General features: G+C 51.4%; 1 protein-coding gene across 2 annotated transcripts in view; it reads right to left on the reverse strand.

Moving 5' to 3' along the window:
• Positions 1–12,311, reverse strand: part of TMOD1 (tropomodulin 1) — an 84,846-nt gene that overhangs the window by 27,430 nt on the left and 45,105 nt on the right. For both annotated transcript variants that reach the window (XM_043487003.1, XM_043487004.1), the window contains exons 4-6: positions 9,829–9,948; positions 1,239–1,328; positions 181–311 (exon numbers count right to left, since the gene is read on the reverse strand). In XM_043487003.1, the coding sequence (XP_043342938.1) occupies positions 181–311; positions 1,239–1,328; positions 9,829–9,948 (341 nt within the window). The remainder of the gene's footprint in view (positions 1–180; positions 312–1,238; positions 1,329–9,828; positions 9,949–12,311) is intronic.

Consider the following 12,311-nt stretch of genomic DNA (forward strand, 5'->3'; position numbering starts at 1 on the left):
AGCCTAGAGTATGTCTTTGGACACTGGGCAAATGCTTCCCACTTAGGGTTGCAGAAGCACCCAGAGGCCAAGCAGGACGCTGCTGTCCGTGTGCAGCCTGGCCTGGGCTGTCTGCGTCTGAGTGGACTCGGCCTCCCCCACACTCCCAGAGCAGGGGAAGCAGAGTGAAGGCAGCCTCACCCGGATGTTGTTGAGGTTGACCTCTTCAAGTTTTGGGTCGTTGTTCTTTATCCTCTCCAGGGTTTCCTCCACGTCTGTGGCATTTGGTTCTTCGTCGGGCACAGGCTTGTACTGTGTAGGTTTGATCACACCTAGAGTGACCGACAACAGGGAGATGGCTCACAGAGACGGGCGTCACTTTCCCGCGACACCAGGACCTCAGAAGGAAGTGGCGGTGGAGCCCAGGGACGTGGAAGCCTGGGCCTCTCGGGGGTTACGAGGGGAGGGGCTGGAGGAGGATGGTGATGGATGGGGCCAGGAGTCTGGGCCCCGCTTGGACAATGCCTCTGCCGACCTGCAAGAACTAGGTGAATTCACTAAACTGTCTGAAGCTGGGAGTCCTCACGGTAGAGTGGGAAGAGTCGTTCTACCCAGTGGGTTCTTGTGAGGATAAAATGAAGACTAGATGGGAAAGAAATGTGTAGGCCTTCCAGAGGAAAAGGTAATTGTGCTTTGGGCGCCTTCATTTCTCTTTGGGGCCAAATTGCCAGCTTGGAACAATGCAGTGGAGCAATTCAGACAATGCAGTGTTGGCACAGGAAGGGACAAGGAGACTTGTGGAAGAGGAGAGGCACCCAGACACAGACCGGTGTGGATACATGAACATTTATGATCCGGGTGGAGCCCCATATCAGGGATGAAAGGATGGACTTTGCAAAGAGTGGTGCTGGGACAATGGAATATTGACATAAGAAAATGAAAGCTTGCTCTCATTTCACACTGCACACAAACATGAACTCCAGGAGGATTAAGAAGTGGAGTATAAGAAGTAAATCTCTAAAACTTACAGAAGAAAATAAAGGAGGATGTTCTGATAATATTGGGATGGGGAACGCCTTTGTAATCAAGCCACAAGGATCCCAGGAGGGTAAAAAGAAGAGGTGGACAGTCTTAGCTAGTAGAATTTGAAATCTTCTGCATTGAGATTGCAGAGAGTGGGTGGAGGTAGCAAGACTCGGGAGGATCCCTCACTTCTGAGATGCCCTCATGGTGGGGCAGGGAGCGGGGCCGGTACTCACTGTTGAGTCCCTCCTTGTTCACGATGGAGCTGCTGCCCAAGGCCTGGTAGTACTGCTGGTTGCTCATAAGCGTGTGCATGCCGAGGATAGCTGCGGGGACACAAGGGCCCGTGACGCGCCTCTCAGACAGACGGCTTCCCAGGCACAGACATTCCATGCCCCAGGAAGTTTTGCTCACAGAAATGGCAAGAAACACTTTGGTTTTTATTCTTGCTGCTATACTGATGTTACTGTCCAATCTCTATCCCCAACCTAGGTGTCTCCAGTCCCTGGCCTCAGATTCCTAGGTGTCCTTCTGACATATTCAACCCAACTTGGCCAAAACAGAACTCCTCCTTCTCATCTTCTCACCCTGCCTGTGCCCTGGGGTAGAACCTCAGTCACATGGCACCCTTCCCCCCAAGCCCTCACCCTCCCGCACGGGATCTCTCGTTTGTCCCATCTCCCACCCCATCACCTCTGTCCTGGTCACGGCCCTATCAGTTCTCGCCAGTGATTCCAGCTGCGGAATCACTGGGATGCTGGCTTCAGTCTCTTCCGACCCTCCCCCAGCAGCATTCAGCAGAGAGCAGCCAGAAAGATCTCTCTGGAAATGCAAACCTGACCGTATCCCTCTCCTCATCAGTCATTCTTTCATCCTTTCATTTGTTCGGCATCTACTGAAATCCAGCATCATGTGTCCAGCTCCGGGGTGGGCTGGGGTGGGGGTGGGGATGGTGAGGACTAAGAGAGACGGGGCCTCTGCCATGCAGCCTACAGTCTGCCGGGAACTAGAGACTAAGCAAGTACCCACACAACTGAAAACCTAAGTGCAGAGGATGCCCAGTGTCGTCAAGAAGAAGTTCAAGGTGCTCTGGGAGAAGAGGACAGAAGGATGGGAGCAATGAGATGGTGGCCAAGTTGAAAGAAAGAAGGTAGAATATTTTGGACAGAGGGATGGTGGGTAGGAAGCCACAGGCCAGGGAGAGAAGGGGAAACTGAAGATGGACAGAGGGGAAGCTGGACCCGTGGCAGAGGGCAACGTGGCCTCACCAGCTGCTGCGGTGGGGCTGGAGAGCACGCTCTACAGCAGTGACCCTCAGTCACCATGCATCCGAATCCCTGGGAATCTTTTGAGACTCCTGATGCCCAGACTCCCGATGCCCAGACTCCCCCAGACCAAGGAAACCACAATCCCCAGGGCTGGGGGCAAGCATCTGCCTTTTTAAAAGCTCCCCACACTAACACAGCATTGTAAATCAATCAAAACTATATTCCAAGAAAAATTTTAAAAGCTCTCCAAGTGGTTTCAGTGGGCAGCCAAGGTTGAGAACACTGCCTGAATCTTTACAACAATGCTTTGGAGTAGATTTGATTCAAATAGGCCAGGTCACACTTTCTAGGGCCTTCTAGGTCGAGAGAAGAAGTTCCGATATCTTTTTCTAGGTGTGGCCTGAGCAGGAAGTGAGATGGTCTGACTCAGGTTCCCGTTATTCAGGCTGAATGCGGAGCACTGACCACAGAGAGGAGAGACAAGCTTGTGGGACTGCGAGGCTGGTGCAGTGCTCACTTGGGAGGACAATGCCTTGTGACCCCAAGGCCTGGCTTCACCCATCCTCCCTGGGCTGGTCCTGCTTCAGTCGCCCTGTCCCTCGCCCAGGCCCTTTCTGCTCCGGCAACACCAATGCTCAGCGGCTGCTCCTGCTTCTGCCAACGCCACCCATTCGCTGGCGATCGATCCTCTTTCCATCTACACCCCCCACTGCTGAAATGCAGCCCCACCCCCACCGGAGAGTTTTGAGATTTAGCAAATAAAATGACAGGATACCCAGTTAAGCGGTAATTTCAGATAAACAATGAATAATGTTCTGATATGAGCGCGCCCCGTTCAGCATTTGAGAACTTTTTCTACGGGAAACTTAAGTGTTTAATCTGAAATTCAAATCCAACTGAACATCCAGTATCTAACAACTCTACCTCCCCATACTCTGAGTCTGGAATCACGCTTCCTTCCCAGAAGCCCCCGCATTCCGCCTCCCCTCTAGTTCTCTCACAGCACCTGGGGTCCCTGTAGAGTCAGCACAGTGTTAGAGCTGTCCGGGCTTCCAGAGGTCAGGGAAGAGTATTCTCTGTCTGGGACCTCTTTCAGAAGATGATATTTGGTAAACATTTGTTCATGAAAAAAAAACAAAAAACAAACCTCCCCTGGCCATTTCATTAGATGCGATTTCTAGTTAGACAACACGGGAACCTTCAGCGAAGAGTCAAGAGACCCAAGTTCCAGTCCTGACTCTGCCTCTGATGCTGCTGTGTCCTTGGATAAGTCCACTCCCCTCTCTGGGTTTCAGCTTCCCCTGTACAATGAGGGGTAAGACTAGACCACTGGGTCTCAATCATGGCTACACATACAAATGACCCAGGAACTTTACAACAATACCAGTGGTCCTCCTGGACAAACTGATCTAATCTCTGGAAATGTATTTTTAATCTCCTTGGACAATGTCTGATGCTCAGTGGGAGCTAAGAACCACAAGACAAGATGATCTGAAAGTCCCTTCTGTTTCTCACATTCTGAGAGTCTTCTCTGCTAAAATTAGACCTGCCTGCTCATCGTTAAGAACTGGTAAGGAGAGAGGCTTCTGCACTGCTTTGAGCTCTTTGGGCCTTAATTTAGGCTGCATCTCCGTGGGCAGAGGGAGCCGAGGCTTGCGTCAGCAGCAGGTGAATCAGATCACCTGGAATCACCTTCTGGGGTGGGCTCTTCCAGCCCCCACCCAGACAGTGGCTCTGATGGTGGTTCTGGGCTGCTGCTGAGTTTTAGGTTTGGAAAAACAGTTTGCTGGGAATCATTGGAAAGATGTAACCTCAGATGGCTTCTCCTGCTTAGAGTGTATAGAGTGGTGGGAAAATGGGAAATGAATTTTGTGCTTGAATGATAGCTTTTCCTAATGGTCCAGAAAGAGGGGGCCAAGGCAGGAAGGTTACGAGGAAGTGCCGGGGAACAGAGGAAGGAGACCTGGACTCTGGCCTGAGCCTTGGTGCTAACTTACCGAGTAACTCTGTCCAGATCATTTCCACTTTTTGCGCCTCAGTGTACTCACCTCTAAAATGGGTCACATATGAGGGACAATCTCTTACCTTCTCATGGGCCTTAATAGCCACTTGACAATTTCTCACTGTCTTATGTGTTTGATTTTTATGAGCAGCATCCAGGACAGGTACCGTCAACCCCCATTTTCCTAGCAGGCTCAAGAGGGTAATGGTTGGTCAAAGACCATTTGGTGAAGACCCTCCTGGCTTCTAAGTTAATGTCCTCACCCACACCTCCACATGCTAGGTCACCGACTGGTCTAAAGTTCTAAAATTTCCCCTCGACCTCAGAATTCTAAAGACAGACGACATATATTCTAGGAGGTAATGTATATCAGTAGCAGCCAGAAGAGGAAATAAAACAACTTTGCAATTCAGAGATTAAAGTTCTAAGAAGGTGAGGGAGGAGGACTGGAGGGGGAGGGGCCAGGTAAAATCTCCAGCACCGAGCAGGCTGCCCGTGGCTACGAAGCCGCCATTTCCTTCTCCCGACCTAAGGACCAAACCATGACGTTCTCCTTGCTTGGCTTTGCACACCCCATGTCACCAGGAGTGAGTGACAGAGAAAAACAGCACATCAACATTGCCTGCTGCTTCATTCTTTGTAGATACTGGCAGGGCTGAATTTAGCACAGGGGAATGTGATTTCTTACAAAAAAAGTCTAGATCTTCCTCAAAACTCAAAAAGGCCTATTTTTGAACTCTGAAAAAGAACATCAAGTTCTCTTTGCTCACTCTGCCTTGGCAGGGTTCACCCAGTTGGTAATTTGACTTAGGACACAGAGAGACAGCGGCACACATCCTTGGCTCCTCAAGCTGCCAAGTGCTTGGGCTGACTCGGGCAGACGGCCGGAAGGTACTTCCTGAATCCTGGGAGCAGGTGAGAGAAGCTGGCTCCAGCCCAGGACCTCAGAGCAGCTGAACCCGCTACTCCTGAATAAGCCATACCCTGACCCTTGTTTATCGGAGGAGAAGAGATGCCCAAGGACATCAAAGTACAGCAGAAGCTGGGTGGTCTGACTAAGACCGCCTCTGATCGTCACAGGAGCTGGGGGTACCAACCGCCCTGGGGTGGCCTGGGGGTTCTGAAAGGTAAGTTTCCCTACCCTCAATTCCTTCTTGGGTCCTGCCCTGCCTGAAAGTTCCCCAAAAGTGAGTCAAGGTCATACCCCTGACTGGGGAGGGGAGGCAGTGATCATGTACTTGCTTGCAGCTGACTCCCAGTGGCCTCGGAGCCACAACCCAAGGCCACATGCCAAGGAGTTAGCCTGGTCGGGGGCCAGCACATTGCTCATCACCTATGATGACACTGCATGTGGATATTTGTATGTCTCTGCTCTGTCCTCTTCATCACATCCTGGGGCACCCCGGTCCGGGACTGGATCTGATTCATCCCAGCAGTGTACGCTGACTGGTGAGGGAATGCACAGACGAGAAAACACACGAGTGAGTGAGAGCTCACAGGTCTGGCTCGTGTGACACACCTCCTGGGTGTCCCCCTACACATTCCCATCTCAGCCAGGTAGCAGGCCTGCCACACGTGCACCTGTGGAGCAACGGCTCAGGGGGGCTGCCTCAGCCCCAGCTCAGGGCCGCTTTCCCACTGGGACCCATCTCCTGGCCTAGCTCACCTCTGCTCTTCCTCCTCTCGGCCCAGCTTCGGTCCCCACCTCGTCTGACGGCCCCACCACCTGCCGAGCCCCCTCCTGCACTCAGCCCTTTCTCCCTGCGACACTTGCTCCCACCTGTCCCTGCATGCTGGCCTCGGGGTTTGTTTAACCTCAGCTCTGCACGGGCAGGAACCAGGCTGCTTTCTTACCGTTAGTCCAGCGCAATTGGAAGCTTAGTTAACAGAAATGCTCTGCCCGAGAGTCAAGTCCCAGGGAGCAGAGAGGACCTGCAGACCCTGTGCCCAGCACGCCCTCCTCTTCGTTCCCTAATGCATCATTCACTCGGGGCTCCAGCTACTGCCGGCAACACCCCCAAGCACTCCAACAAGATGTCCCACCTCCAGCGACTCCATCTCTTAAATTGACTCCAGGCTGGGCAGCTCTCCTCAGTCCTTGCAGGCACCCAGCTCTGTTTTCTGGAGCCTCAGGCCAAAAGCCTGCACTCATCTCATCATCTGAGCCTCTTGTCCTCTGATCCAGCTCTAGGAGGAGCTGGTCTTTCAGAAACATATCTCAGACACAGGCCACCTTGGCCCTTGGCCTCACCTGGGGCCTGTCCCCTCCATCCCCTCATCCTTCCAACACTACCACCTCTCTGCCCAAACCTCTGCTTTCATCTGTCCTCTCTCAAAACTCCCCAGCCCAGGCCTCAATGCTTTAGTGTGACATCTAGAGCCTTTCCTAATTCCTATCCTCGCCCCGGCCGACTCTGAGATTCAACCATGCACCCCCTCCCTACTCTGTGTCCACTCCGCTACTCTGCGGAAGGCTTTATCCAGGGTGGACTGGGTGGTGATGCTGTGAGCAGACCCTAGAACCAAGCTGCCGGAGTTCAAACCCGTGGGCAAGGATAACCTCACGATGCCAACTTTCTCTATCTGTAACACGGGGACTTCAATAAAACTCACTTCATAGGATCGCTGTGGTCAATAAATGCAGCAAGGTGTGGAAAGCAACGCCCACAGCAGCGAGGACATAGTTGGTGGTCAACAAGTGTTCCACACCTTCTTCCACGGCCACCTTTCAAGCAGCTGACATGCAACGATAGGCGTCCAAGGCTAGCCCGTGAACACTGGTGGTGTCCTGCAGCTCCCCCTCTCCTTTCTGGGCATTGGAAGTGTATGGTATCATGAACAGATACTAGTAATTAGCCATGCCAACAAAAACAAGGAGGAAGAGTTTCAAGAAATCAAGACAGAAACTTAGCATGATATTACAGTTCTATTTTGGCATAGGAACTGGCGGTTCTGACGGTGGAGTCATTTGATAATCCTTCTGAGCTGCCTAATGAGGAGCGTGACGTCACGAGGGGGATCAGAGAAGGACCAGGACAAACACAGTCACTGGGGTGAGCCGGTGTGCAGACACTGGGTCCACAGCTGTGTCCCCCACCCCCTGCCCAGGTGCACAGATGAACCGGAACTCAAGCAAACTCTGAGCCGGGAAGACAGTTGGGTCCTAATACCGGAGCCTCACGTGGGATCTAATGGGACATGTGTGGGTTTTGATGAGCACAGCAGTTGAGTATCCTGACCTAAGTGCTGCATTTCCAGGGTCACACCCTCACTGCTGTGTACCTCACAGTGAAAGTGGACACCTTTCCCCCTCAGCCCTGACACCCTTCAAGCCACGGCCCTTTGTCCTTTCCCAAATGTCCCGCCTCCCCAGGAAAGGCTATCTGGGTTGAGGGTCTGCACACTGGCTCCCCCTGTTCACTCTTGCAGGTTGCTGCAACCTGGCTCTGGCTCCCCTTCCTCCTCTCCCCTAAGAATGTCATCATACTGGTCCACAACACGCACAAAAAGCTGGAGGATGCAAAAAGCATAAGACACTGCAGCCAGCTGAGGCCCCTGGCAACGGCAGCCTCACTGGCCTCTGGCCTCGCCTCTGAGTCTCCCGGCAGGCCCTGAACCCTCATACTGTCTCCCTAGCTCTCGCGTTAGGCTCTGCCCATCTTGATTCAGCCTTGGGTTCGCAGTGCATTCGTGGTATCCACGGTGGCTACTTTCATCCTATTTCCACTCTTCTCCCAAAGACTTCTACCCCAGCCAGGGCCCGAGCATCCAGAGCCCCAGACCCCACTCCTGCCAGGCCCTCCACCCTAGAGCTTGACGATACTGATGATACCCACCTCCCTATCTGCAGCGTGGACCCTGGAAGAACTCAAGGACTTTCATATACACCTGCCCCCCGTGGGTGGCCATTGGCCTTATTTCCCCTACACTTGTCCCTCCCTCACTCTTATGGCTGAATTTTGTCCCTCCAAAATTGTTGATTGTGTCCTGCTTTGTCCTTCTACTATGTTGAATAAGGTAATTTCTCAGTTCAGTTCAGTTGCTCAGTCGTGTCCGACTCTTTGTGACCCCATGAATCACAGCACACCAGGCCTCCCTGTCAATCACCAACTCCCGGAATTTACTCAAACTCATGTCCATTGAGTTGGTGATGCCAGCCAGCCATCTCATCCTCTGTCGTCCCCTTCTCCTCCTGCCCCCAATCCCTCCCAGCATCAGGGTCTTTTCCAATGAGTCAACTCTTCGCATGAGGTGGCCAAAGTACTGGAGTTTCAGCTTCAGCATCAGCCCTTCCAATGAACACCCAGGACTGATCTCTAGGGTGGACTGGTTGGATCTCCTTGCTGTCCGAGGGGCTCTCAAGAGTCTTCTCCAACACCACAGTTCAATTTCTAGCCCCTTAGAATTTGTAACTGTTTTCAGAGATAAGGTCTCTAAAGAAGTGATTAAATGACAATGAGGCTGTTAAGATGGGTCCTAATGCAATCTGCCTGGTGTACTTACAAGAAGGAGATAGGACACAAAGGGACCCCAGGGGACCCCTGCACAGAGAGATATGGTCATCAGAGAGGTACGGTCATCTGCAAGCCCGGAGAGAGGGCTCAGAGGGAACCAAGCCTGGGGACACCTTGACCTTGGACAGCTAACCTCCAGAACTACTGAGCAAACACAGTGCTGTTGTTTAAGTCACCAGCCTGTGGCATCTCGTGAGGGCAGCCCAAGCAGACTAGGGAACCCACCTTCACCAGTGATACCGACTTAGTCTCCGGAGAACTGGACTTCTCCCCTGACCTCACAGTTGACCCTGTCTTGCCTCTCCCCTTCCCACTTGCTTTGAGTCTCTCCCGATCCCATCCACCCTCCTGTCATCATCTGGGTGAGGGTTAGTAGCCCCCCAAGACTGCTGAATAAAAAGACCACCTACCCCATGGGGCCAGGGAGCACAGCACGAAGGTGGGCACGCCACAGCCAGAGCCTGACCCCCGGGGAGAAAGCGATACCCACAAGCGGGGCGGGGACCAGACAGGAAGAGGGGGACGGGAGCGGGTGGTGACGGGCTCTGGATGCCCGGCCACCTTCTGGAGTTTTAGGGGCTGTCTGTGAGATCACATGGAAGCACACATGAAGATGGAGGGTGCTCTACGAATATGAGATATGCAGTGATCGGCTCCAAGCCCAGCTCTCTGAACTGTGCAAAGTGGTAACATCAGGTGACCTGTTCCAGGCCTCTGGGAGCCGCCTGGACCTGAGATACCGGCAGCCCTCTGTCTCCTCCCCTCTCTTCCCAGGAGGCCTGGGCAGGGTTTGATGCAATGGCTGGGGAAGGGCTTAGGCTGCCTCCCACATTCCTCTGGGATGGGCTCCGAGGTGGAAAGGGTTTGGGTGTTTTTATCTCTATTTCACTCATTTTGGTTCCTGGTAATAGGTTTCCATCTCCTCCAGTCCTTTTTAGAAACAGAGAGGGTATTTATGTTGAAATGAATCACTCAAGGCTCCCCTGCTGATGCAGGTCAAAGGCTTTAGAGGACGTGGGGAAGCGGCAGGAGCGCCTCCTACCTGCGATGTCGCAGAGCTCCGCATCCGAGGCATTGGCCAGGGCCTCCTCCAGCTCTGGCTCCAACGTCACACTTTCCAGCACGGGGGCCATCGGCTTCTGCTTGGGGACCCAGACCTTTCCTGAAAACACATGAGATGCCTGTTACACGGAGCGCCACTGCACCGGGGCAGCCTCTGGGGATGACCCCAGGTGGACTGTCCAGAGTCTTGCGGATTCCTCCATGCCAAGGTGCCCTTAAAGCTTCTCTCTCTGGGGATCCAGTGCCAAACTGGCTCAGAGAAAGGGAATCCGAGATCTCCAGCAGAGCACCCCTTATGTTTAAAAAGAAGAACTTTAGAACTTGGTCAGAGGAGACTGCTCACTATTGAAAACACTGGTCATTAATTTTAACAATCAGTAAGTAGAAAAAAATGCAAAAGAAAAATATAATAGAGTGCCAGGGTCTGGAATGCTCTAAACAAGGGTTCTCGTATGACAGAAAAACTTAGAAACATTTCTAACACAAATACACACACTCAGATTAGTAAAAGAGGAATAGGGAGAAACTTGGGACATTATATTTTTAAAGTGTCAGGCTCATAATTGAATGACAGAGCAAAGAGGCACACACGGGGATGGTTGGCGGCCGCAGAGTGCACCAAGGTGGCCTTTTGAAGAAATTATGGGGCATCCTCACAACGGCGATCCCACAAAAGGACGATGGAGAGCTCTACTCACTAAGAAAGGGAAATGCCCAAGACAACATGTATGAAAAGGGTGACAGCTTAACAGGCAGGAAGGCCAGGGGTCTCCAAACGGAGGAAATAGGCTGTAAGTGTCTCTTAAAACTGTGTGTTGCTATGATGACACCTGGTTCCACCTGAACTTACCTTTTCTCAAACCTTGAGCTAACCAATGCGTTTTTCTTATGGAAATGTTTTCCTTAAGCTATGTTAATGAAAACTGTGTATTTGCTTTGGAATTTGCCTTTCTTCAGAATGGTTCCACCTAAGACTAACTTTTGGCTGATAATAGCTCAAAAAAACCCATATTCATATCAATTGTTTTATGGCTGGGGGATGATACACCTCCGTGCCACCCTATCTCAAAAATGCACATGTGGGAGAGGGGCCTGGTGAAGCTCCGTCAGCCTTGACGTGTCTTTCTTATCTGATTAATCACTTTCTAACAGACATAAAACAGCTCGCTAAAACTAGCAGGGGGGGCCCTCTCCGTCCGCCTTCTGATGTCTCTGTCAGAAGGTTTCTCTGTCCCTTTTCTTACTTTAATAAAACTCTGCTACACAAGAGCTCTTGAGTGATCAAGCCTGGTCCCTGGTCCTGAAGCTAAATCTTCTTCTTCGGAGATCAAGAATCCAACACCGTTCTCTGTAAGCTATCAAAAGCAAGCTTACAGAATAGCATAAATTATTTAATTCTGGTTATGAAAAATTGCATGTGTGCGTGCTAAGTTGCTCAATTGTGTCTGACTCTGTGTGACCCTATGTACCCACCAGGCTCCTTTGTCCATGGGATTCTGCATGCAAGAGTACTGGAGTGGGTTGCCATGCACTCCTCAAGGGGATCTTCCGGACCCAGGGATTGAACCCACGGCTCTTATGTCTCCTGCATTGGCAGGCAGGTTCTTTACCACTAGTGCCACCTGGGAAGCCTGAAAAATTGCATACACACAGACACACACACACATATCTATTCATGCAACATATTTACTGAGTTGCAATCAACCATGAATATTCATTGGAAGGAATGATGCTGAAGCTGAAGCTCCAACACTTTGGCCACCAGATGTGAAGAGCTGACTCATTAAAACCCTGATGCTGGGAAAGGCTGAGGGAAAGAGGCGAAGGGGGAGACAGAGGATGAGATGGTTGGATGGCATCACTGACTCAATGGACATGAGTTTGAGCAAACTCCGGGAGATAGTGAAGGACAGGGAAGCCTGGCATGCTGCAGTTCATGGGGTTGCAAACAGTCGGACACAACTTAGCACCTGAACAACAATTAACAATTTATTGAGTCCTTCCTATGTTCTAGGTACCTTTCTTGGCACTAGGCAGACAGCAGGGAACAGTTTACAGTTCAGTGAAAGAAGACAGATAATTAGCAAACATGTAAAGATAGCAGATAGTACTAAGCATCACAAAGGAAAATAAAGCCAAGCAAAAGATTAGGAAGTTCCAGGCTGGGGTGTGGGTGAGGTGGACTCTGCTCTTTGGGGTAGGGTGGTCAGGGAAGATGATCTGTGAGCTGGAATCTAACAGAGTGGGGAAATGAGACCCTCAGATCAGTGACAAGACGAGGATGCCCACTTTCACGGCTCCTACCCAACTGTGTACATAAAGTTCTAGTCAGACCTAATGGACAAGAAATAAATGGTATCCAGACTGGAAACGAAAAAGTAAAATTATCTCTGTTCTCAGATGATATGATCTTATATGTAGAAAACCCTAAAGATTCCACACACAAAAGAAACAGAATACAAG

The sequence above is a fragment of the Cervus canadensis genome, chromosome 14, assembly GCF_019320065.1.
Source record: "Cervus canadensis isolate Bull #8, Minnesota chromosome 14, ASM1932006v1, whole genome shotgun sequence".
Taxonomy (NCBI): domain Eukaryota; kingdom Metazoa; phylum Chordata; class Mammalia; order Artiodactyla; family Cervidae; genus Cervus; species Cervus canadensis.